The sequence below is a fragment of the Tachyglossus aculeatus genome, chromosome 2 (assembly GCF_015852505.1).
Source record: "Tachyglossus aculeatus isolate mTacAcu1 chromosome 2, mTacAcu1.pri, whole genome shotgun sequence".
NCBI lineage: Eukaryota > Metazoa > Chordata > Mammalia > Monotremata > Tachyglossidae > Tachyglossus > Tachyglossus aculeatus.
In genome coordinates, this window is record NC_052067.1 from 129,802,665 (window position 1) to 129,825,047 (window position 22,383).

Genomic DNA, 22,383 nt, shown 5'->3' on the forward strand with positions numbered 1-22,383 from the left:
CAAAATAAAGTTTGAAAAAAACAAAACAAAAATCCAACAACCCCCAAAAAGACAGTCATCGGAGTTCGAGGTTTGAGGTGCCATGACTTTAAGAAAATAAAGGAAGGGTGACGTCAAATGCCTTCTGACCTGGCTGAGTTTTTCCATGTGCGCTACAAGAAGGGGGAAGCGGTGGGCTAGCGCAGAGTCATTCTCAGTGCTGACTTGCTTCACCATTGACCTCAGCAACACTTCTCCATCGTAAGCAATCGGGAAGATGGAGGTCAGCTTGACCGAAGTGTGACACAGGGCAGACATAACGGCTGCAAGCAGTCGGCTACTTGATGTCTTGAAATTTGCTTCCTGGATATCCTTCGAAAAGATACCCCAGAAGCCCCCACCCCGCCACAAATACAATTAAATCATTCCATCTTGATGTACGAGAGAGAAACAAAGACCCTTAAAAATAAGCTCTTGAACTTGCACAGCAGAGTTTTCCTGCATTCAAGTTGCTCTTTTCCGTAGATTTCTTCCCAAACGCTTAGTACAGTGCTCTGCACGTAGTAAGCGCTCAATAAATACGATTGATGATGACGATGATTTCTTTGATTATAGAAGCAGCGTGGCATAGTAGACGGGGCACGGGACTGGGAATCAGTAGGACCTGAGTTCTAATCCCAGCTCCACCGCTTGCCTGCTGTGGTACCTTGGGCAAGTCACTTCACTTCCCTATGCCTCTGTTACCTTATCTATAAAATGGGGATGAAGACTGCGAGCCCCATTGGGAACACGGACTGTGTTTATTCATTCATTCAATCGTATTTACTGAGCGCTTTCTGTGTGCAGAGCACCCTTGGGAAGTACAAGTCGGCAACATATAGAGACGGTCCCATATATGTTGCCAACTTGTACGTCCCAAGCGCTTAGTACAGTGCTTTGAACAGTAAGCGCTCAATAAATACGACTGAATGAATGAATGAATGAACAGGCTCACAGTCTAGAAGGGGGAGACAGACAACAAAACCTACCCCAGTGCTTCAAATAGCACCTGGCACATAGTAAGTACTTACCAAATACCACAGTATTATCACTATTATTATTGAAATATAAGGAAACTATCAATCAATCGAAGTTATTGAGCACCTGTATGCGGAACATAACATGCTAAGCACTTGGGAGAGCATAACAGGCACATTCTCTTCCCACAATGAGCTTACAGTCTAGAGGGGGAAACTAGGCATATTAAAGCCAAAAATGCACTAAGAAGGTACAATATTTCACATTCATGATTAATCCTGCTTCTATGCACCTCCGTGTTTAGTAGCTTATAATGTATATAATGTAAATAATGCATAATAATAATAATGTATAATAAATAACTTTAATCACTTGCAAACCCAAAAAACCTTTCCCCGAATAACACCAAATGAGAAATACTATATTCTACGACATTTCTAATTTCAGACTAAGCCCCCCTTTTCCTCTGTTCCCGGTCCCCTCCCCATCACCCTCACACACTCCCTTTGCTCTACCCCCATCCCCTCAGCACTTATTATTTTTATTAATGCTATGTATATATAATTCTTTTTATTTATAATAATGTTATTGATGCCTGTTTACTTGTTTTGATGTCTATCTCCCCCCTTCCAGACTGTGAGCCCATTGTAGGCAGGGATTGTCTTCACTTGTTGCTGAACTGTACTTCCCAAGCGCTTAGTACAGTGCTCCGCACACAGTAAGAGCTCAATAAATACGATTGAATGAATTGAATGAATAATTCAATACTATCCAACCTTCTATCACTGAGCAGAACTTAAAAGTTTATCATTCATTCAGAGAAATGATCACGGCAAGAATGAATCAATAAGAGACATGATTGGAAAAGCGAATCATCAAAAGGAGACAGGTGACTAGAAACCATATGTGCTTTGTTCTCGAGAAAGGACGAAACGTCTTCCAGTATTGAAGATCCCATTCCACGTACCTGATCCAAACAGTTTAGCAGGTCACACAGGCAAGCCCACTGCAGGGCAGGGGTTGGGTAGAAAGAATGAAAGCAGGCAGTGAAAGTGTTGTGACACTCCTGAAGAACTGCTTCCAGAAGACTCAACGGCTGACTGAGATATCCTTGGGGATCGTTGTCCAATTTGACCATGCAGTGGTCAACGCCTTCAGATAAAATTTTGCGGAGTAAAGTTCTGGTTTTCCCAATGCACTCTGCTAATTTGCTCGTCTCTTCTACGACGGCTTTAGCGGAAACTACAGGGCAAGAAAATATCAGGTTGATTTTCCAAAGACAATGCAGAAGAAATACATTGTCTTTTAAAACAAAGAATTAGTACTTTATCAATCAGTGGCATTTATTAAGCGCTTGCTATGTGCGGCACCAAGTACAATACTCTATCTTGCTATCCAAGACTCACAAATGCCCAGAATTTAGACATCAAAGAGTTCATGGTATGGACGTATTAGAGAGTCAAATGACTTTATTTTTCTCTTTGTCCATTCTCTTATGAATCAAGTCAGAACTTACAAGCCAAACATTCAAAAACGATAGTTATTCAAGTCCTATTATAGACTCAGAAAGTGCTCCACACCAGTCGTGTCTTTAAGATGACTCTTTTACTACTTTCCTCTTTGCTAAATATTAAAATACCATTACAAATTCCACACACTTTCAGTTACAACTGCTTATGGAGTGACTCAATTCCCAGCACAGATTTAAAATATAAAATGTAAAACCATAGTTGACTGCAAGGACAAATGATGTGGAAGATCAACCTCCCTTCAAAGACCAGCTGAAGTTTTGTTGCACTGTTGTATTACGTACCATACTGTTGTACTGTACTCTCCCAAGTGCTTAGTATAGTGCTGTTATTTTATTTATCTGTATTAATGTCTGTCTCCCCCACTCTAGATTGAGCCCAAAGTGGGCATGGATTGGGACTGTTTATTGCTGTACTGTACTTTCCCAAGTGCTTAGTACAGTGCTCTGCACAGACTAAGCGCTCAATAAATACGACAACTGAATGAAAGGTTAGAAAATGAATGGAAGGCGTATTTGAATAGAAGTGCCGGGGACTTCTGAATTTAATGCACAGATGATTTACCTGACATGGGGTAAATCTCACATGTGTAGACTCGCAAGAGTCGCAGACAACAAGTGGCCACAAACCGCAGCCTCTCCAAATCGAGGAGAGTGGCGGTGTACTGGAATCCTTTCAATCCTCGAAGTTCTTCCACTCCAAGGACTAGTGTGGTCCAACTCCAGTGAAGAATGCTCAGCAGGGACTCAAAGCACTCCTAGTCGAAAATATTTCAAAAAAGGTGAGAATTAGAAGCCATCTATTCAAATTGCAAGGGGTACAGTCTAAAAAAATGGATGATTTGGTACAATTATTACATTTCATCTCTGTGGTACGTGAGTATTCCAAAGCCTTGATTCATGTTTTCTTAAATTGGGAGGAAGCTCAGGCGGAGTGGAGAAGCCAAACAATCATTTCAGGTAGACAAGTAGGGGAAATTAGGGAGTACACCAAAAAAATGTGAAAGCTAATTCAAATGATGCTACCTTAGATTTTCAGGTCCTTATGGGCAGGGAATATGTCTACCACTCGGTTATATTGTACTCTCCAAAGCACTTACTTTAGTACTCTGCACACAGTAAGTGATCAATAAATATGATGAACTGACTGAATGACTGATTGATTACGCTAACGTTAAAGCACTGGGCTGCTTGGCAGATGACCAGAAACTCAATTTAAAACTGATACGCCTGAGCCATGCTAAGGAGGAACAAGCCGATAAGACGCTATGTCTCCGGGCAATGAACTGCAGGAAGGAAGGGCAAGCACTGTTATCTGTACTGCAAAAATAACCTAGTAAAATTATATTTGGACAAAACAATGTGATCTAGCGGAGAGATCACTGGCCTCAATGTCAGAAGGACCTTTTTTTACGGCATCTGTTAAGCGCTGACTATGTCAGGCATCATTCTAAGCGCAAGAGTAGATACAAGGTAATCAGGTTGGACACTCTCCCTATCCCATGTGGGCTCACAGTCTTAATCCCCATTCTACAGATGAAGTAGCTGAGGCCCAGAGAAGTTGACATGACTTGCCCAAGGTCATACCGCAGTCAAGTGGCAGAGTCGGGATTACAGCCCTGGATTAAGTGACCTTAGGCAAGTCACTTAGCTTCTCTGCCTCTGTTTCCTCATCTGTAAAACTAGGATTAAGACTGTGAGCCCCATGTGGGACAAGGACTGTGTCCAACCTTGTGTCTACCCCAGAGTTTAGAACAGTGTCTGGCCATGGTAAACCCCTAGAAAATACCATAGAAAACAGATTAATTCTCCTCATTCGGATTATCTGAATAAACACTAGACGTGGAAGCAAGACTTTGAGGTTGGATAAATAACTTGTTTTGAGATGACGACTCCTAGGACCACAAAGCGTGGATTTAATTCTGTGGAAGGGAAATCAACTGGTGGAAAAAATTTATGTGGGAAGGTTGCTCACAACAAATACTCCATGTTCTTACTGGAAAGCAGTGAAGCCACATTCATTCATTCATTCAATCGCATTTATTGAGTGCTTACTGTGTGCAGAGCACTGTACTAAGCACTTGGAAAGTACAAGTTGGCAACATATGGAGACGGTCCCTACCCAACAGCGGGCTCACTGTCTAGCAGTTTGTAACAAGTACTTCAAAAGAATCAATACTAGATTATTACATTTGCGAAAGGGGAATTATGATGCTAATAATATTAATAATAATAATGGTATTTGTTAAGCACTCGCTATATTGCCAGGCACTGTCCTAAGCAATGGGGTGGATACAAGCAAATGGGGGTGGACACAGTCCCTGTCCCACGTGGGGCTCATATTCTCAATCCCCATTTTACAGATGAGGGAACGGAGGCACAGAGAAGTGAAGTGACTCGCCAAGGGTCACACAACAGACAAGTGGTTGAGTCAGGATTAGAACCCATGACCTCCTGATTCCCGGGCCCATGCTCTATCCACTACGCCATGCTGAGTCTTGGGGAAAAATAAACTGAAAAGAGTAGTTTAAAAAACCTACACGGTTTGTAGAAATTGCTTCAAACACAATATAAAAGCTAGAAAACAGAAGCGAAACACAAACCAATCAAGCATACACAAGTACCCACTCCAAGGAAGTGAGGGAGCAATCACTCTCACAGCTTTTTATTTTGGCACTGAGAGTTTTCAGCCAAAAGCCAAAATGATGGCTGCAGCCTGTCCCGTCCCAGGCCTCAACTTATTCAAAATTCCCCTTTCTGCCCCAACTCAAAATGAAGTTGGGCACCTCTGCAATTAAATAAACAACCCATTTAGGCACTTGACTATGTGGACATCTTAAACACTTTCATACTCACTCTAATTCCACAGGACTTCCCCTTTCCCCTATCTATTTTAATGTCCATCACACCTGTAGAATGTAAGCTCCTTGTGGGCAGGGATTACATCTGCCAACCCCATTGTACATTCTCAGGCCCTTTGGTCAGTGCTCAGCAAAGAGTAAGCACTCATAAATACCACTGACTGATTGATGGTTCTTAACCTACCCTCTAGACTGTAAGTTGGGTCCTCCAGACTGTAAGCTTGTTATGGGCAGGGAATTTGTCTCGATTATTATATCGTACTCTCCCAAGCGATTAGTACAGTACTCTGCATACAGTAAGTGCTCAATGATTAAGAACGAATGAATGGGCAGGGATCACGTCTACTACTAATCCTATCATATTAGGATGCCTTCCCAGACTGAGCCTCCTCCTTCTTCTCCCCCTCCTCATCCCCCCCGCCTTACCTCCTTCCCCTCCCCACAGCACCTGTATATATGTATATATGTTTGTACATATTTATTACTCTATTTATTTTACTTGTACATATTTATTTTGTTTATTTTATTTTGTTAATATGTTTTGTGTTGTTGTCTGTCTCCCCCTTCTAGACTGTGAGCCCGCTGTTAGGTAGGGACCGTCTCTATATGTTGCCAACCTGTACTTCCCAAGGGCTTAGTACAGTGCTCTGCACACAGTAAGCGCTCAATAAATACGATTGATTGAATGAATGAAGGAAGGAATCATATTGTATTCTCCCACATACAATGCTAGGCACACAGTAAGCGCTCAATAAATACTAGTGACTGATAGATCATAGTCTCCTTGAGGGCAGGAAATATGTCACTTCTTTGTTTTGTACTTTCCTAGTTCAGTGAACTCGATACATGCTATTGCAGCTGCTACTAGTTTTGCAGATAATGAAGCATTATTTCTTCCTAAACTCATGGAGGTCTCACCATAAACTCAACAAATAATTCTGATGCCTTTTTATTCCCTTCATACACCTTCTTCTAATCATCACTGTCACCATGGAGTAGCATGGTGAAGCGGACCGAACACGGGCCTGGGAATCAGAAGGTCATGGATTCTAATCCCTGCTCCACCACGTGCATGCAGTGGCCTTGGGCAAGCCACTTCACTTCTCTGTGCCTCAGTTACCTCATCTGTAAAATGGGGGTGAAGACTGTGAACACTTTGCGGGACAAGGACTACATACAACCCGATTTGCTTGTATCCACCCCAGGGTTAGTACAGTACCTGGCACCTAGTAAGTGCTTAACGAATACCAATATCATTATTATTATCATTATTGTTATTGTTTCTGGTTAAAAAAGTAATGAACAATTATTCTTCCTGGATGTTTCACTGCAGGAAGAGTTTTAGTGGATTTGCTTTTTAACCTCAAACTAAAACTGGTCTGATGTAACCCAAAGTGAGAATTTTTTGATGCTAAGAAACTGAGCTTTGAATTTCTAACAATGCACCAACATTTAAATCAAAGTAGCCCTATGGTCAATTTATTTACTAAAAGGACTCGGGGTAAAAAGAAAAAACCTCAGATTACTTACCACTGAGACAGTTCTAGCGAAAGATCTCTTTAAGATGTGCACAGGCTCACTGGTTTGTTGTTTTCCTTTTGAAGCGCTACCATCGCTAGTTGGGAGCCTGGGGCCATAGATACAGAACAGAATTCAAGAGCAAAAATCAATGAACGATTAAAAAACAACAACAAAAAAACAGCATCACTGCAGTAAGAACACATATGAACAATACACTCTATAGCAGATGTAATAATAATACTAATGATTCTGATAACTATGGTATTTGTAGAGAAGCAGCGTGTGGGACTTAGAGGTTATGAGTTCTAATCCCAGCTCCGCCACTTGTCAGCTGTGTGACTTTGGGCAAGTCTCTTCACTTCTCTGTGCCTCAGTTCCCTCATCTGCAAAATGGGGATTAAGACTGTGAGCCCCACATGGGACAACCTGATTACCTTGTATCCCCCCTAGCGCTTAGAACAGTTCTTGGCACATAGTAAGCGCTTGACAAGTACTATCATGATTATTATTATTATTATGCTTACTAGGGGCCAGGTACTGTACTAAGTGCTGGGCAAGATTACAAGCTAGGCAGATTGGATACAGTCTCTGTCCCATATGGGGCTCACGGTCTTAATCCCTAATTTACAGGTGAGGTGACCGAAGCTTAGAGAAGTGAATTATAATAATTCATTCAATCGAATTTATCGAATTTATTAAGCGCTTACTGTGTGCAGAGCACTGTACTAAGCACTCGGGAAGTACAGGCTGGCAACATATAGAGACGGTCCCTACCCAACAGTGGGCTCACAGTCTAGAAGGGGGAGACAGACAACAAAACAAAACATTTTAACAAAATAAAATAAATAGAATAAATATGTACAAATAAAATAAATAAATAGAATAATATATACACACAAACATATGTACACATATACAGGTGCTGTGGGGAGGGGAAGGAGGGATGAAGAGGGGGAGGAAGGGGAGAGGAAGGAGGGGGCTCAGTCTGGGAAGGCCTCCTGGAGGAGGTGAGCTCTCAGTAGGGCCTTTGAAGAACAAAACCCAAATTTACATTCTAACATGAAACGGGCTTCAAAAAGGACATTACTCGAGAACAGTAACGTTGGTAGTTCATTCATTCCCTTGATTCCAGACTGACCTTTCCAGTAAATTAAGCCCAAGTCTGATTAGAGGCTAGCTCTCTAGGAAGGGGAAAGTCAGGTTAAAATGAGGTGAGAAATACAAAAAAGCCAGCTCTTCACATAAAATTCTCAAACTTCTTGGTCGTTCCTTCCGTCTTCCAGCGCCTGGAGGGATAAGGGCTAGACCTGGGCTCCCCAGAAAGCTGAGGGAATAAAAAAGCCTTCTGAACTGGCCGCCTGAGCTGAGGGGTGAGGAGGAGAGAACTGGACGGTGTTACGAAGTGAATGAGGACAACGGTGGCGTAACGTGAAAGGTAAGCGACGGACAGGGATCTGCTTAAGGTTGTGTTTCTGAGAAATCACCTGCCCCTTAATAATAATCAATCAATCAATCGTATTTATTGAGCGCTTACTGTGTGCAGAGCACTGTACTAAGCGCTTGGGAAGTACAAGTTGGCAACATATAGAGACAGTCCCTACCCAACAGTGGGCTAAGCGCTTACTCTGTGCTGAGGACTGTTCTAAGTGCTACGACAGATACAAGTTAATCAGGTGGGACACCAACAAGTGACTTGCTTGAGTTCACACAGCAGACAAGTGGCAGCGCCGGAATTAGAACCCGGGTCCTTCTGACTCCAGCGCTAGCCACTAGGTCACGCGTTATGTATGCTGGAGGACAGCTCTGCCAGAAGACTGACCCATTCTCAATCACTTGTCATTGAAGCTGCATTTCTAGACTGTAAGCCCGGTGTGGGCAGGGATTGTCTCTGTTCCCGAACTGTACTTTCCAAGTGCTTAGTACAGTGCTCTGCAATCAATCAATCGTATTTATTGAGCGCTTACTGTGGCAGAGCACAGCACACAGTAAGTTCATCCATTCATTCAATCGTATCCATTGAGCGCTTACTGTGTGCAGAGCACTGTACTAAGCGCTTGGGAAGTACAAGTTGGCAACACAGACAGACAGTCCCTACCCAACAACGGGCTCACAGTCTGGAAGGGGAAGACAGACAACAAAACAAAACATATGGACATGTGAGTAGGTGCGCAATAAATACTACTGAATGAATGAATTTCCATTCTGCTGCCTACATTTTATATTGACTAGATTCCTAATCAATCAATCGTATTTATTGAGCGCTTACTGTGTGCACAGCACTGTACTAAGCGCTTGGGAAGTACAAGTTGGCAACATATAGAGACAGTCCTACCCAACAGTGGGCTCACAGTCTAGAAGACAAAGTCTACTACGATCATGCTGCAAGGATGCCAACTGGATGGACGGTTTGCCCCCACTGGCTTCTTCCTCCACCCAACTGGCTTAGCCCTTCAAGTTGGAAATTTTGAATTAACTATATTTCAGGACGTGAAATTTTCTCAGAAAGCCTGCAAGGCCCTAATGTGTGGCAGACCTTCGACGACATTTATGAAGCAGTTTTTGTTCTCCTCCTCCGAAAGCACTGGGTTATAAAGAGCAGCAGAGTCAATGGCTTCATATGGAATTTTTGAGGACCTAGTTTTGGTTCTCTGATACAAGTTCTCAATTAGAGATCCAGAATAGGAGATGTCTCAAATTCACCAATCTTCTAATAAAATAATCCAAGTTAAATATTTAAATAATAATTTGGTTCTAATTTACCCTTAATTCTTTTATAACACATATTTTCCCGATTATATAATGTCTACCCCAGAGCTTAGTCCAATGACTGGAACATAGTAAATGCTCACAAGTACCATTTAAACAAACAAAAAGGAAAATATGTGCAGGCCTTTCTGTTTCTATCTCCCTCTTCCCAGTCCGTCCATCCATCCATTAGTCCGTCCCTCCCTCCCTCCCTCTCTCTAAGTCTGTCTTTAGTAATGTGATCCACTCCCAGGGCTCTGGCCAGAGACTGTTGATTTAATTCAAATTTCAAGGCAACTGAGTTGGGGTGGAAAGAGTCCTTTAGCTGTGTAACTCTGCATTAGCAAGCGCTGACTTGGGCAAAGGACTGTACTGACAAATACGCTGTTAGGATGGAAGAGATAGGGGAAATTCAAAAGTTCACGGCAGAACTGGCTGGTGGGGTGTCAATGAATGAAATGAATTTCTCTACTTTCTTGCTTGAACTTCTTACAAGGACGTAAGCTGTAAGATGCAAAGGCTTTGAAAAGGCTATGAAGTGCCTAGGAATTTCTTCCAGGACCCTTCTGCTGTTATCAAGTGTCATTTGCCTTTTTTTTTTTTACAAAAATCTCACATAATAATAATAATAATAATAATAATAATAATAATAATAATAGCATTTGTTAAGCGCTTCCTATGTGCAAAGCACTGTGGGGGGATACAAGGTGATCAGGTTGCCCCATGTGAGGCTCACAGTCTTAATCCCCGTTTTACAGGTGAGGTAACTATGGCTCAGAGAAGTTAAGTGAGTTGCCCAAAGTCACACAGCTGACAAGTGGCAGAGCCGGGATTAGAACCCATGACCTCTGACTGCCAAGCCCGGGCTCTTTCCACTGAGCCACGCTGCTTCTCTATGAGGCTTCTATAGTAGGGAACCACGATTTATAAAAGTTTGAAAGATGAATATACACTTTAAAGGAAGGACACCCAATAATACAGAAAATACAAGTAGCACAAATTACTTTTATACAAAAATTTCAAAACTCTAAATGAACATATTCAGTATTGAATAAAACTGGTCGTTCTATGGACATTAAGTTCCCCAGTCTCTGGATCCAGCAACGTGACACAAAGCAATTTTTTTTTTTAACACTGAAGGATAGTCTGGTAACATTAAAAATAATTCAAGATTTTATAGTAAAAAATGAAGATTTATATGGTTATAACATTTTTCAAACAGCTGTTAGCATTTTTATTAATATTCATTCAATCGTATTTATTGAGTGCTTACTGTGTGCAGAGCACTGTACTAAGCGCTTGGGAAGTACAAGTTGGCAACATAGAGAGACGGTCCCTACCCAACAGCGTGGGCTCACAGTCTAGAAGGGGGAGACAGACAACAAAACAAATCATATTAACAAAATAAAATCAATTGAATAAATACGTACAAGTAAAATAGAGTAATAAATACGTACAATTCATTCATTCATTCAATCCATTCAATCGTATTTATTAAGCGCTTACTGTGTGCACAGCACTGCACTAAGCGCTTGGGAAGCACAAGTCGGCAATATGGTACATCAATTGTTGCTCTACTTGTTCCAATTTCTATATTTTGAAATTATTTTATACCAATTACACATACTTTCCAGCTCTTACAATCCTACAACTTCATGAGAATCTTGTTTACAAGAAAGTTTTCTAAATGGGAAAATGCATACCTGTATAATAACTGAGGTATCTGTCCTGCATTGACATCAGTACCGTTATTTGATTTCTTTGAACTTTTGAACTGAAAAACAACCCTGGAGAGACAATGCAAAAGGAAAAAAACAACAGTGAGTGCGACTTGATTACTGTATCAGCCCCCTTGCTGACCCCCAACTCTCCCTACTCCAGCTCATACTTCACTACTCCGCCCGGATCTGTTTTCTACAAAAATGCGCAGGCCATGTTTCCCCACTCAATCAATCGCATTTATTGAGCACTTACTGTGTGCAGAGCACTGTACTAAGCGCTTGGGAAGTACAAGTTGGCAATATATAGAGACAGTCCCTACCCAACAGTGGGCTCACAGAAACTCCAGTAGTTGCCCATCCACCTCCACATCGAACAGAAACTTCTCACCATTGGCTTTACAGCAGTTTTCCACCTTCGCCTCATCATCATCATCAATCGTATTTATTGAGCACTTACTATGTGCAGAGCACTGTACTAAGCGCTTGGGAAGTACAAATTGGCAACATATAGAGGCAGTCCCTACCCAACAGTGGGCTCACAGTCTAAAAGGGCCCCATCTACCTCACCTAGCTACCGTTCTACTGCAACCCAGCCTGCACACTTTGCTACTCATTCATTCAGTTATATTTATTTATTTATTCTATTATTTACTTATAAACTTATTTATTTACTCTAGTGCTAACCTTCTCACTGTACCTCCTTCCTGTTAGCTGTGAGACTTTGGGCAAGTCACTTAACTTCTGTGGGCCTCAGTTACCTCATCTGTAAAATGGGGATTAAGACTGTGAGCTCCCTGTGGGACAACCTGATCACCTTGTAACCTCCTCAGCGCTTAGAACAGTGCTTTGCACATAGTAAGTGCTTAATAAATGCCATTATTATTATTATTATTATTATTGTCCATCTCGCCTCCGACCCCTCGCCCACCTCCTGCCTCTGGCCTGGAACACCCTCCCTCTTCATATCCAACAGACAATTACTTCGAAGCCTTAACGAAGGCACACATCCTCCAAGAGGCCTTCTCTGACTAAACCGTGGCTCAGTGGAAAGAGCCCGGGCTTTGGAGTCAGAGGTCATGGGTTCAAATCCCGGCTCCGCCAATTGTCAGATGTGTGACTTCACTTCTGTGTGCCTCAGTTACCTCATCTGTAAAATGGGGGTTAAGACTGTGAACCCCCCGTGGGACAACCTGATCACCTTGTAACCTCCTCAGCGCTTAGAACAGTGCTTTGCACATAGTAAGTGCTTAATAAATGCCATTATTATTATTATTATTATTATTGTCCATCTCGCCTCCGACCCCTCGCCCACCTCCTGCCTCTGGCCTGGAACACCCTCCCTCTTCATATCCAACAGACAATTACTTCGAAGCCTTAACGAAGGCACACATCCTCCAAGAGGCCTTCTCTGACTAAACCGTGGCTCAGTGGAAAGAGCCCGGGCTTTGGAGTCAGAGGTCATGGGTTCAAATCCCGGCTCCGCCAATTGTCAGATGTGTGACTTCACTTCTGTGTGCCTCAGTTACCTCATCTGTAAAATGGGGGTTAAGACTGTGAACCCCCCGTGGGACAACCTGATCACCTTGTAACCTCCCCAGCGCTTAGAACAGTGCTTTGCACATAGTAACCACTTAATAAATGCCATTATTATTAAATCCTCTTTTGTTTTCTCCCACTTCCTTCTGCATCACCCTGACTTGCTCCTTTTATTCATTCCCCCTCCCAGGCCCACAGCATTTACGGACATATCTGTAACTTATTTAGCTATTTATTTATAGTAATGTCTGTCTCCCTCTCTAGACTGTAAGCTCATTGTGGGCAGGGAATGCATCTGTTTATTGCTATAATGAACTCTCCCAAGCGCTTAGTACAGTGCTCTGCACACAGTAAGGGGCAGTAAAGGAGAAACAGCGTGGCTCAGTGGAAACAGCCCGGGCTTTGGAGTCAGAGGTCATGCGTTCAAATCCCGGCTCCGCCAACTGTCAGCTGTGTGACTTTGGGCAAGTCACTTCACTTCTCTGTGCCTCAGTTACCTCATCTGTAAAATGGGGATTAAAACTGTGAGCCCCCCGTGGGACAACCTGATCATCTTGTAACCTTCCCAGCGCTTAGAACAGTGCTTTGCACATAGTAAGCGCTTAACAAGTACCATCGTCGTTATTATTAATAATTATGACTGAGCGTCTGAATGACAACATGCCCAATACCAGCCGCAATAAATACGACTGGCTGAATGATAGCATGCCGAATATCGGCACTGCAAGGATATTGGCTTGAATTCAGGAATTCCTACGGGTGCGTCGGAAATTTCTGAACAATCCGCATTTTCCTGCTACCTGCCCCAAAGAGCAAAGGAAAGGATGTGGGAAAAGCTGGCTGGAAGAAGCTCTGGGGAGTAGTGGCGAGGGCTGAAAGCAAGCTCTCCTCGACACAACAGAGGGAGAGCAAGAGGGCGGAAAGGCTAGATTTCTCCCGGTTCCATCTCTCACCATCACCTCATTTTTTCCTCCAGAGTTTTCCTGAACCAGAAGTCTGGCCAACTGAACCCCTGTCCCCACCACCAGCTCCCCAACATCCCCTACCTACATCTGCTGCCCCATCATAATTTGATTAGGACTTTTATTTCACTGAAGGAACAAACAGCATTTTCACACAAGTGATCAGCTTCTGTCAGTAATGCGAAAGTTGATATAACAGAGCTGAGTGGTATGGCCAAGCCCGTAATCAGATTTAGGGTGGGGGTTGCCTCTCAGACTTTTCTGTCGTAATTTCTCAGACATCTCAAATCATTTGCACTGGTTGAAATGAAGTATTTCGCTTACCCATCATCGGTGGTAATCGAAGCCTGCCCGTGAGATCCACAGTCACTACTGGGTCCGGACACTCGGGCCCACGCTACGTACCACCAGCCAGCTTGAAGGAGAACTGGTTCGTCAAACATCATGGCATATTTTTCTCTGAGAAAGACAAATCAGTCTGACAAATGTGCAGGGTCTACAAGCCCTATGAAATACCCCTGAAAGCTATCCATTTAAAAGTTTTAAAAATTAGTGTGTGTGTGTGTTTGTGTGTGTGTGGGGGGGGGTTACGGGGGACGTGTGGAGAAAAGGACAGAGAAAAGGCCACAACAAAATGAAATCATTAAAAAAAAAAATCCAAAGGATATGTTTTAGGAGCTACTGGTCTGAAATTCAACAAAGAAAAATCTGCATTCTGCTAGTGAGGCTCACAAGTTTTTGAAAACCAGGAAGCGAGCCATTTCCCGAAGCCTAAAGAAAAACAAATTATAAAAAACAGAAACTCTCAAAGAAACACATTCGAAATGCTTCTTTCTTCTACAATTTCATTCACCCAAACCATTTCAAATGTTTCTTTTTTCAGTTTTCCACAAATTAACAACTTCCTCATACACACAATTTCCTTCATAGCTAAAATTTAACTGAATCCACTTATTCCACTACCTCAGTGAAACACACTTTTTCCTCTCCTCACACAACACATTAAGTATCTGGGTACCTTTATTACTCACTTTAAGTGCTTAGTAGAGTGCTCTGCACGCAGTAAGTGCTCAATAAATATGATTGTTACCGAATAGAGTACGAAAAGTTCTCAGGCTTTCAACACCCGGAACTGAGTAGTCCTGATTTCTTTCCAAATCTTTTCATGGACCAAAATTCGGAAAACACTATTTCGTAAAGTACAATATTTTCAAGCTCCACATCGGAGTATCTTTCCTGTACTACTAAGCCAGTTGGGCACGTCTGAAGAAGGATAAAAGCCAGTCGCCTGATTACAAACCAATCTTTCCTTCGCAAAGGACGCGGGAACTGTTCCTTCTGACGTCTCCCTTTTCAGACCCTGAGCCCTGCCCTCCAACTGGGAGTCCCTTGGATATGTGCTAGCTCTGCTTCTGTTTGAGGTGAGGGTGTGGCGTGAAATTAAAAGGCATTAGCCACAGCACCGATGATAACTTACCTAGCAGCGCAGTCATACGCCAAGACATCAGTCTCCGCGAGAAGGTCTCCGTCGGTTTCATGATCTCCTCCATCTGGACCCAACTCGAACAACTGAAGACGTGATATTTCGAAACGCCCGTTATTTGGCTGTTACTGTTATCGGCTTCACCCCAACTCCTCCCCACAAATTCCTGACCCACACCGCAAGGCCTTGGGGGTGTGAAACAGTTGGATGATGAGGGGAACACCAGCTAGCTCTGTGAAGGTTTCTGGCCGAAATACCAGCTAGCACAGTCCTGTCGTGCGGTGAACAGGCTCGGAAGGAATCCTGAAACCAGCTGGCAGACAGGGATGGGGAAGACCTGGGAGGCTTCAGAGGGCAATGCTCATCGACATTGCCACGGCACGGATTAAGCACTCCACTGGGCTCTTAGTTGGGCCACAAATGTTGCTGCCGCTTATGGTATTTGTTAAGCCCTTACTATGTGCCAGGCACGTGAGAACCAGCATGGCTCAGTGGAAAGAGCACAGGCTTTGGAGTCAGAGGTCATGGGTTCAAATCCCAGCTCCACCAATTGTCAGCTGTGTGACTTTGGGCAAGTCACTTCACTTCTCTGAGCCTCATCTGTAAAATGGGGATTGAGATTGTGAGCCCCATGTGGGACAACCTGATCACCTTGTATCTCCCCAGCACTTGGAACAGTGCTTTGAATATAGTAAGCGCTTAACAAATACCATCATTATTATTATTATTATTACTAAGCCCTGAGATAGATACAGGATGATCGGGTCTAGACTGTGAGCCCGTTGTTGGGTAGGGACCGTCTCTATATGTTGCCAACTTGTACTTCCCAAGCGCTTAGTACAGTGCTCTGCACACAGTAAGCGCTCAATAAATACGATCGAATGAATGAATGACACAGTCCCTGCCCCACATAAGGCTCATAGTCTTTATCCCCATTTCACAGTTGGAGTAAACACGGTACATGAGTTAAATGACTTGCCCAAGGTCACAGGGCAGGGTTTTGTATGTACCACTCCTGCCTTTCGAAGTATACTACACCCCTTTCCGCCTACATACTTCTTGAATGTTCCCTTTGGGAACGGGATCTAAACTACTTTCGCACTCATCGTCTCCTTCGGCCAGGTTCTTGGATCCCAAAGCCTTTGAATGTGGACCTGGACAATGGCATATGCAGGGTAAGTTAACACTGCTGATCATATCTGCATATTGGAATAGCAACAATGTCAGCAGTGACATCTTTAACCCAACGGGACAATACCGCCTGCAGAAAACTTACCTTTATTTTAGCAGTATATTCTCCTCTACCTCCAAAAAGACCAAGGCCCCCTAGTAAAATATCCGTGTCGGCACTAAAGCGAATTGCTTCCACCGAATGGGCCGAATAACCCCAACCGCCTCCGTGACCTGCGATCAAAAGGATTTATTAGGTCCCATGCTTCAGCCTTAGGAAAGAAAAACGACTTTTTCGGGTAGCCCAAATGGACATACTTTCAAATCTATTCACCACGCTATAATCTTCCTTGGAATAAACTTTCATTACTGCTTGAGTCTCTTCCTCTGTGCTTGCGACTCCCATTTTTAAGTCCTGCATAGCTGCCAAAGTATCAAGGCAACCTGAAACACAAGGAAAACGGACGTAAAGAGCAGAACGGCTATATCTCACCAAAGACGTCTGCTTATGAGAAAAAAGACATGGAAAGGGAGGCACTGTCTTCTAATTTTGTCACAACTGAATGATCAGCACAAGAATCACCGAGTGGAATGAAGGGGTGGGATACCTGCAAGCACCACAAGACAGTGTGCTCACAATGTCACTGGGCTATAGGTCAATTCAGTAGTAGTATTCTGATTTTATATTGGGTCTCTGAAAACCACATGCCAGATAGGGAAACTCATAATTGGTGTCCCCCAATTTTCTAATGATTCCACTCTTGAGCAGGTTATACAGCATGACTGTATTGACTGGTGACAATCCATTTAAATCTCAGTTCTGCTCAGGACACTTTTAGAAGCAACTGAAAACAACAAGTTTTGTGTGTATATATATATATGTATATATGTGTGTGTATGTGTGTGTATATGTATGTATGTACATATATATACCTATACACACACACACACACACACACACACACACACACCCCCCAGTATATTCTCCTCTACCTCCAAAAAGACCAAGGACCCCTAGCAAAATATCCGTGATGGCACTAAAGCGAATTGCTTCGGCTGAATGGAAGCATACATCTTTTGTGTATATATATGTGCGTAGATATATATATATATATATATAGCTACATACATATATATACACAAAAGATGTATATATATCTACACACATATATAGGCATATATATATATGCCTATCGCTACATATGTGCATATTCATTCATTCAATCATTTACTGAGCGCTTACTGTGTACAGAGAACTGTGCTACTACTACTACTAATAATGATGGCATTTATTAAGCGCTTACTATGTGCAAAGCACTGTTCTAAGCACTGGGGAGGTTACAAGGTTATCAGGTTGTCCAACGGGGGGGCTCATGGTCTTAATCCCCATTTTACAGATGAGGTAACAGGCACAGAGAAGCGAAGTGACTTCCCCAAAGTCACACAGCTGACAACTGGCGGGGCCGGGATTTGAACCCATGACCTCTGACTCCAAAGCCCGGGCTCTTTTCCACTGAGCCACGCTGCTTCTCTTGGAAGAGGAGCTTCTCTTTTCAAAGGGCTTGGAAAGTACAAATTCGGCAACAGATGGAGACAGTCCCTACCCAACAACGGGCTCAGAGTCTAGACGTTGCAAAGACAGATGTATTTATGTAGAAATAGAGGTGTATATGTGTGAACAGGTATGTGCGTGTGTGTGTCTACTGACATTCTAACATAAATTTATTTTCAAATATGGTTTTCAGAGCCTCTTGAGAAAAGTGGATAGAGTTATCCTTACTTAACACCACACATGCATGCAAGGAAAATCAGCTTGGGCCAAAAATGGAGGTTCCTACCTAAAATGTGCAGGGCTGCGTGGGATCTGGTAGTGAGGGCTTTGGATCCCGTTGGGAGAGCAAGTTCGGGGCTTAATATACTACATCGGGATTGCATGTCGGGAGCCGAGGGCAGCCTGGAGTCGGCAACCACCGCATTGTAACACCACAGTTCTCTAGCACCTGGCTGAAACCTTGAAGGAGGAAAAACAAAAACAAAACAGAAGTCATTGAAACCAATGAAATAAACTAACATTAACGCATCATAAAATATGACATTTTAGATGGATGAAGTGCTCTCGCTAAAAACCACTGATGACTGGAGTTTTTCTTAATGGGGCTCTTCAAAACTAATCTAATCACTGCTAAATATGCCTACCACACAGTCCAGAACATCACAGTGATAATATCTTTCTTGAAAAAGATACTCATCATCATCAATCGTATTTATTGAGCGCTTACTATATGCAGAGCGCTGTACTAAGCGCTTGGGAAGTACAAATTGGAAACATATAGAGACAGTCCCTACCCAACAGTGGGCTCACAGTCTAAAAGGGGGAGACAGAGAACAAAACCAAACAGACTAACAAAATAAAATAAATAGAATAGCTGAGCCTTACTTTGTGACAAGCATGGTGCTAAATGCTGGGCTAGACACACGATAATAATAATAATGATGGCATTTGTTAAGCGCTTACTATGTGCAAAGCACTGTTCGAAGCGCCGGATAATGAGATGACATAGGGCTCACAATATAGGAGGCAGGGAGAATTGATCTCATCCTACTAATGATAATAATGACTGGGGTATTTAAGTGCTTACTGTGTGCACTGTACTAAGCAATGTACATGCACTGTACTAAGCAATGGGGTAGATACAAGTTAATTAGATTGGACACGTCCCACCTGGGGCTCACAGCCTTAATCACCGTTTTACAGATGAGGTAGTGAGACAAAGAGAACTTAAGTGACTTGCCCAGGTCACACAGCATTTAAGTGGCGGAGACTTGATTAGAACCCAGGACCTTCCCACTCTGAGGTCTGTGCTCTATCCACTCGGCCACGCTGCTTCTCATTTATCCTCACTTCACAGATAAGGAAACTGACCCCCAGAAAGGTTCAGCAGCTTGGCCAAAGTCACACAGCAGGCCGCTGACAGAGTTAAGATTGGAATCTGAGTTTTCAGGCTCAATTGATCAGCGGTATTTTCTGAATATGTGCTTTGTGCAGGGCACTGAAATCTGGGCTTGAGAGAGAACAACAGGGTTGGTAGACACAATCCCTCCGTTCGCACTGCTTACAATATAGAGTAGAATATAAGAAAGCTGCTAGACACAAATCACAGTAGTATTTGCTGGTAGCCTGGTAGCTACAGGAACAGCGTTCGAATCCCGGCTCTGTCACTTACCTGCTGTGTGACCCTGGGCAAGCCATTCAGCTTCTCTGTGCCTCTCAGTTCCCTCATCTACAAAATGGGGAGTCATCATCATCATCATCAATCGTATTTATTGAGCGCTTACTATGTGCAGAGCACTGTACTAAGCGCTTGGGAAGTACAAATTGGCAACATATAGAGACAGTCCCTACCCAACAGTGGGCTCCCAATCTAAAAGGGGGAGACAGAGAACAAAACCAAACATACTAACAAAATAAAATAAATAGAATAGATATGTACAAATAAAATAAATAAATAAATAGAGTAAAAAAAAATATATGTACAAACATATATACATATATATGATACCTGGTTCCTTCCCACTTAGACTGTAAAGCCCTGACCTGATAATCTTGTATTAAAATTAAAAATTATGAAGGTTTTACCAACGTGCCAAGCACTCTTCCAAGTGCTGGGGTAGATACAAAGTAACCAGGTTGTCCCACGTGGACCTCAGTCTTAATCCTCATTTTACAGATGAAGTAACTGAGGCCCAGCGAAGTTAAGTGGCTTGCCCAAGGTCACACAGCAGACAAGTGACAGAGGTGGGATTAGAACCCATGTCCTCGACTCCCAGGCCTGTGCTCTTTCCACTAAGCCCCGCTGCTTCTCATTCTGCTTCTCACGCTGCTCTCTTGTACCGACTCCAGTGCTTAGTAATAATAATAATAATAATGATGGCATTTGTTAAGTGCTTACTATGTGCAAAGCACTAAGCGCTGGGGAGGATACAAGGTGATCAGATTGTCCCGTGTGGGGCTCACAATCTTAATCCCCATTTTACAGATGAGGTCACTGAGGCACAGAGAAGCTAAGTGACTTCCCACAGTCACACAGCTGACAATTGGCAGAGCCGGGATTTGAACCCATGACCTCTGACTCCAAAGCCCGGGCTCTTTCCACTGGGCCGCGCTGCTTCCCTATTATCCAATTGTATTTATTGAGCACTTACTGTGTGCAGAGCACTGTACTAAGCTCCTGGAAAAGTACAGTTCAGCAACAAAGACAGACAATCCCTGCCCACACCAGGCTTACAGTCTAGAAGGGCAGGGAGACAGGCATCAAAACAAGTAAACAGGCATCAATATAAAGATCAGTACAGTCCTTGGCACATAGTACGCGCTTAAATACTACAATTAGCATTATTACAATCACTGCCTACACGGAATTTATGGACTAGAGGTGGAAACAGACGTTGAAATAAATTACAGATGGATAGGAACATAACTAGTGTGGGGGTGGGGTGACAATCAAAGTGCAGAAGTAACGATAATAATGATGGTATTTGTTAAGCGCTTACTTACTATATGCCAGGCACTGTACTAAGCGCTGGGGTGGATACAAGCAAATCCAGGTGGACACAATCCCTGTCCTATATAGGGCTCAAGTCTCAATCCCCATTTTACAGATGAGGAAACTGAGGCACAGGGAAGTGAAGTGACTTGAGGGTGTCAGACCCAAATGCACAGGTGACGCAGAAGGGAGGGTGAACTGGGGAAGAGAGGGCTTAGGCAGGGAAATAAACAAAATATTTATTTTATTTTGTTAATATGTTTGGTTTTGTTCTCTGCCTCCCCCTTCTAGACTGTGAGCCCACTGCCGGGTAGGGACCGTCTCTATGTGTTGCCAACTTGTACTTCCCAAGCACTTAGTACAGTGCTCTGCACACAGTAGGCGCTCAATAAATACAATTGATGGATGGATGGCCTCTTGAAAGAAATGTGCAGAGTGAGGGTCTCTCGGACAATTATGGGGAGTTATGAGTTCCCGGCCAGAGGGAGGACACGGACAAGGGGTTGGCAGCAAGAAAGAAGAGACTGAGCTACAGGGATTGGCGTTAGTGAAGCAGAAGTGTGTGGGCTTAGCTGCAATAATAATTAGAATAATACTTACAGTATTTGTTAAGTGCTTATTACGTGCCAGATACTGTACTAAGTGCTGGGGTGGATACAAGCAAACTGGATTGGAAACAGTCCCGGTCCCACATGGAGCTCACAGTCTTAATAATAATAATAATGATGGCATTTGTTAAGCTCTTGCTATGTGCAGAGCACTGTTCTAAGCGCTGGGGAGGGGATACAAGGTGATCAAGTTGTCCCACGTGGGGCTCACAGTCTTAATCCCCATTTTACAGATGAGGTAACTGAGGCTCAGAGAAGTTAAGTGACTTGCCCAAGGTCACACAGCAGACATGTGGCGGAGTCGGGATTCGAACCCATGACCTCTGACTCCAAAGCCCCTGCTCTTTCCACTGAGCTACGCTGCTTCTTCAGCGGGATGAGGCAGGAGGGACAGGGCTGACTGAGTGCTTTAAAGCCGACGGTGTGGAGTCTGTTTGGTGTGGAGGTGGATGGGCAAAGCCATCGGGGGATTCTGAGGAGTGGGGAGACGGGGACTGAGCGGTTTTTCAGAAAAATGGTCTGGGCGGCGGAGTCAAGTACGACTGGAGAGTGGAGAGACGGGAGGTGCAGAAGTCACCAAGGAAGCTGAGGCTGACGCAGTAGTTGAGGTAGACTATGATATGTGCATTATGTACATGAAGGGTTTTAAGTAAGATCTGTAATTGAGTGCTGTCTGGATGGGGTGAGTTCCTGAATGCTCAGAGGTAA

At 43.3% G+C, this 22,383-nt stretch overlaps 1 protein-coding gene across 1 annotated transcript in view; it reads right to left on the bottom strand.

The window, feature by feature from the left end:
- MYCBP2 (MYC binding protein 2) overlaps positions 1–22,383 on the bottom strand; it is a 404,370-nt gene that overhangs the window by 173,086 nt on the left and 208,901 nt on the right. The window contains exons 24-33 of the mRNA XM_038763035.1: positions 18,362–18,534; positions 16,842–16,967; positions 16,630–16,757; positions 15,348–15,439; positions 14,195–14,329; positions 11,355–11,438; positions 6,916–7,012; positions 3,090–3,282; positions 1,964–2,238; positions 130–351 (exon numbers count right to left, since the gene is read on the bottom strand). Coding sequence (XP_038618963.1) covers positions 130–351; positions 1,964–2,238; positions 3,090–3,282; positions 6,916–7,012; positions 11,355–11,438; positions 14,195–14,329; positions 15,348–15,439; positions 16,630–16,757; positions 16,842–16,967; positions 18,362–18,534 — 1,525 coding nt within the window. The remainder of the gene's footprint in view (positions 1–129; positions 352–1,963; positions 2,239–3,089; positions 3,283–6,915; positions 7,013–11,354; positions 11,439–14,194; positions 14,330–15,347; positions 15,440–16,629; positions 16,758–16,841; positions 16,968–18,361; positions 18,535–22,383) is intronic.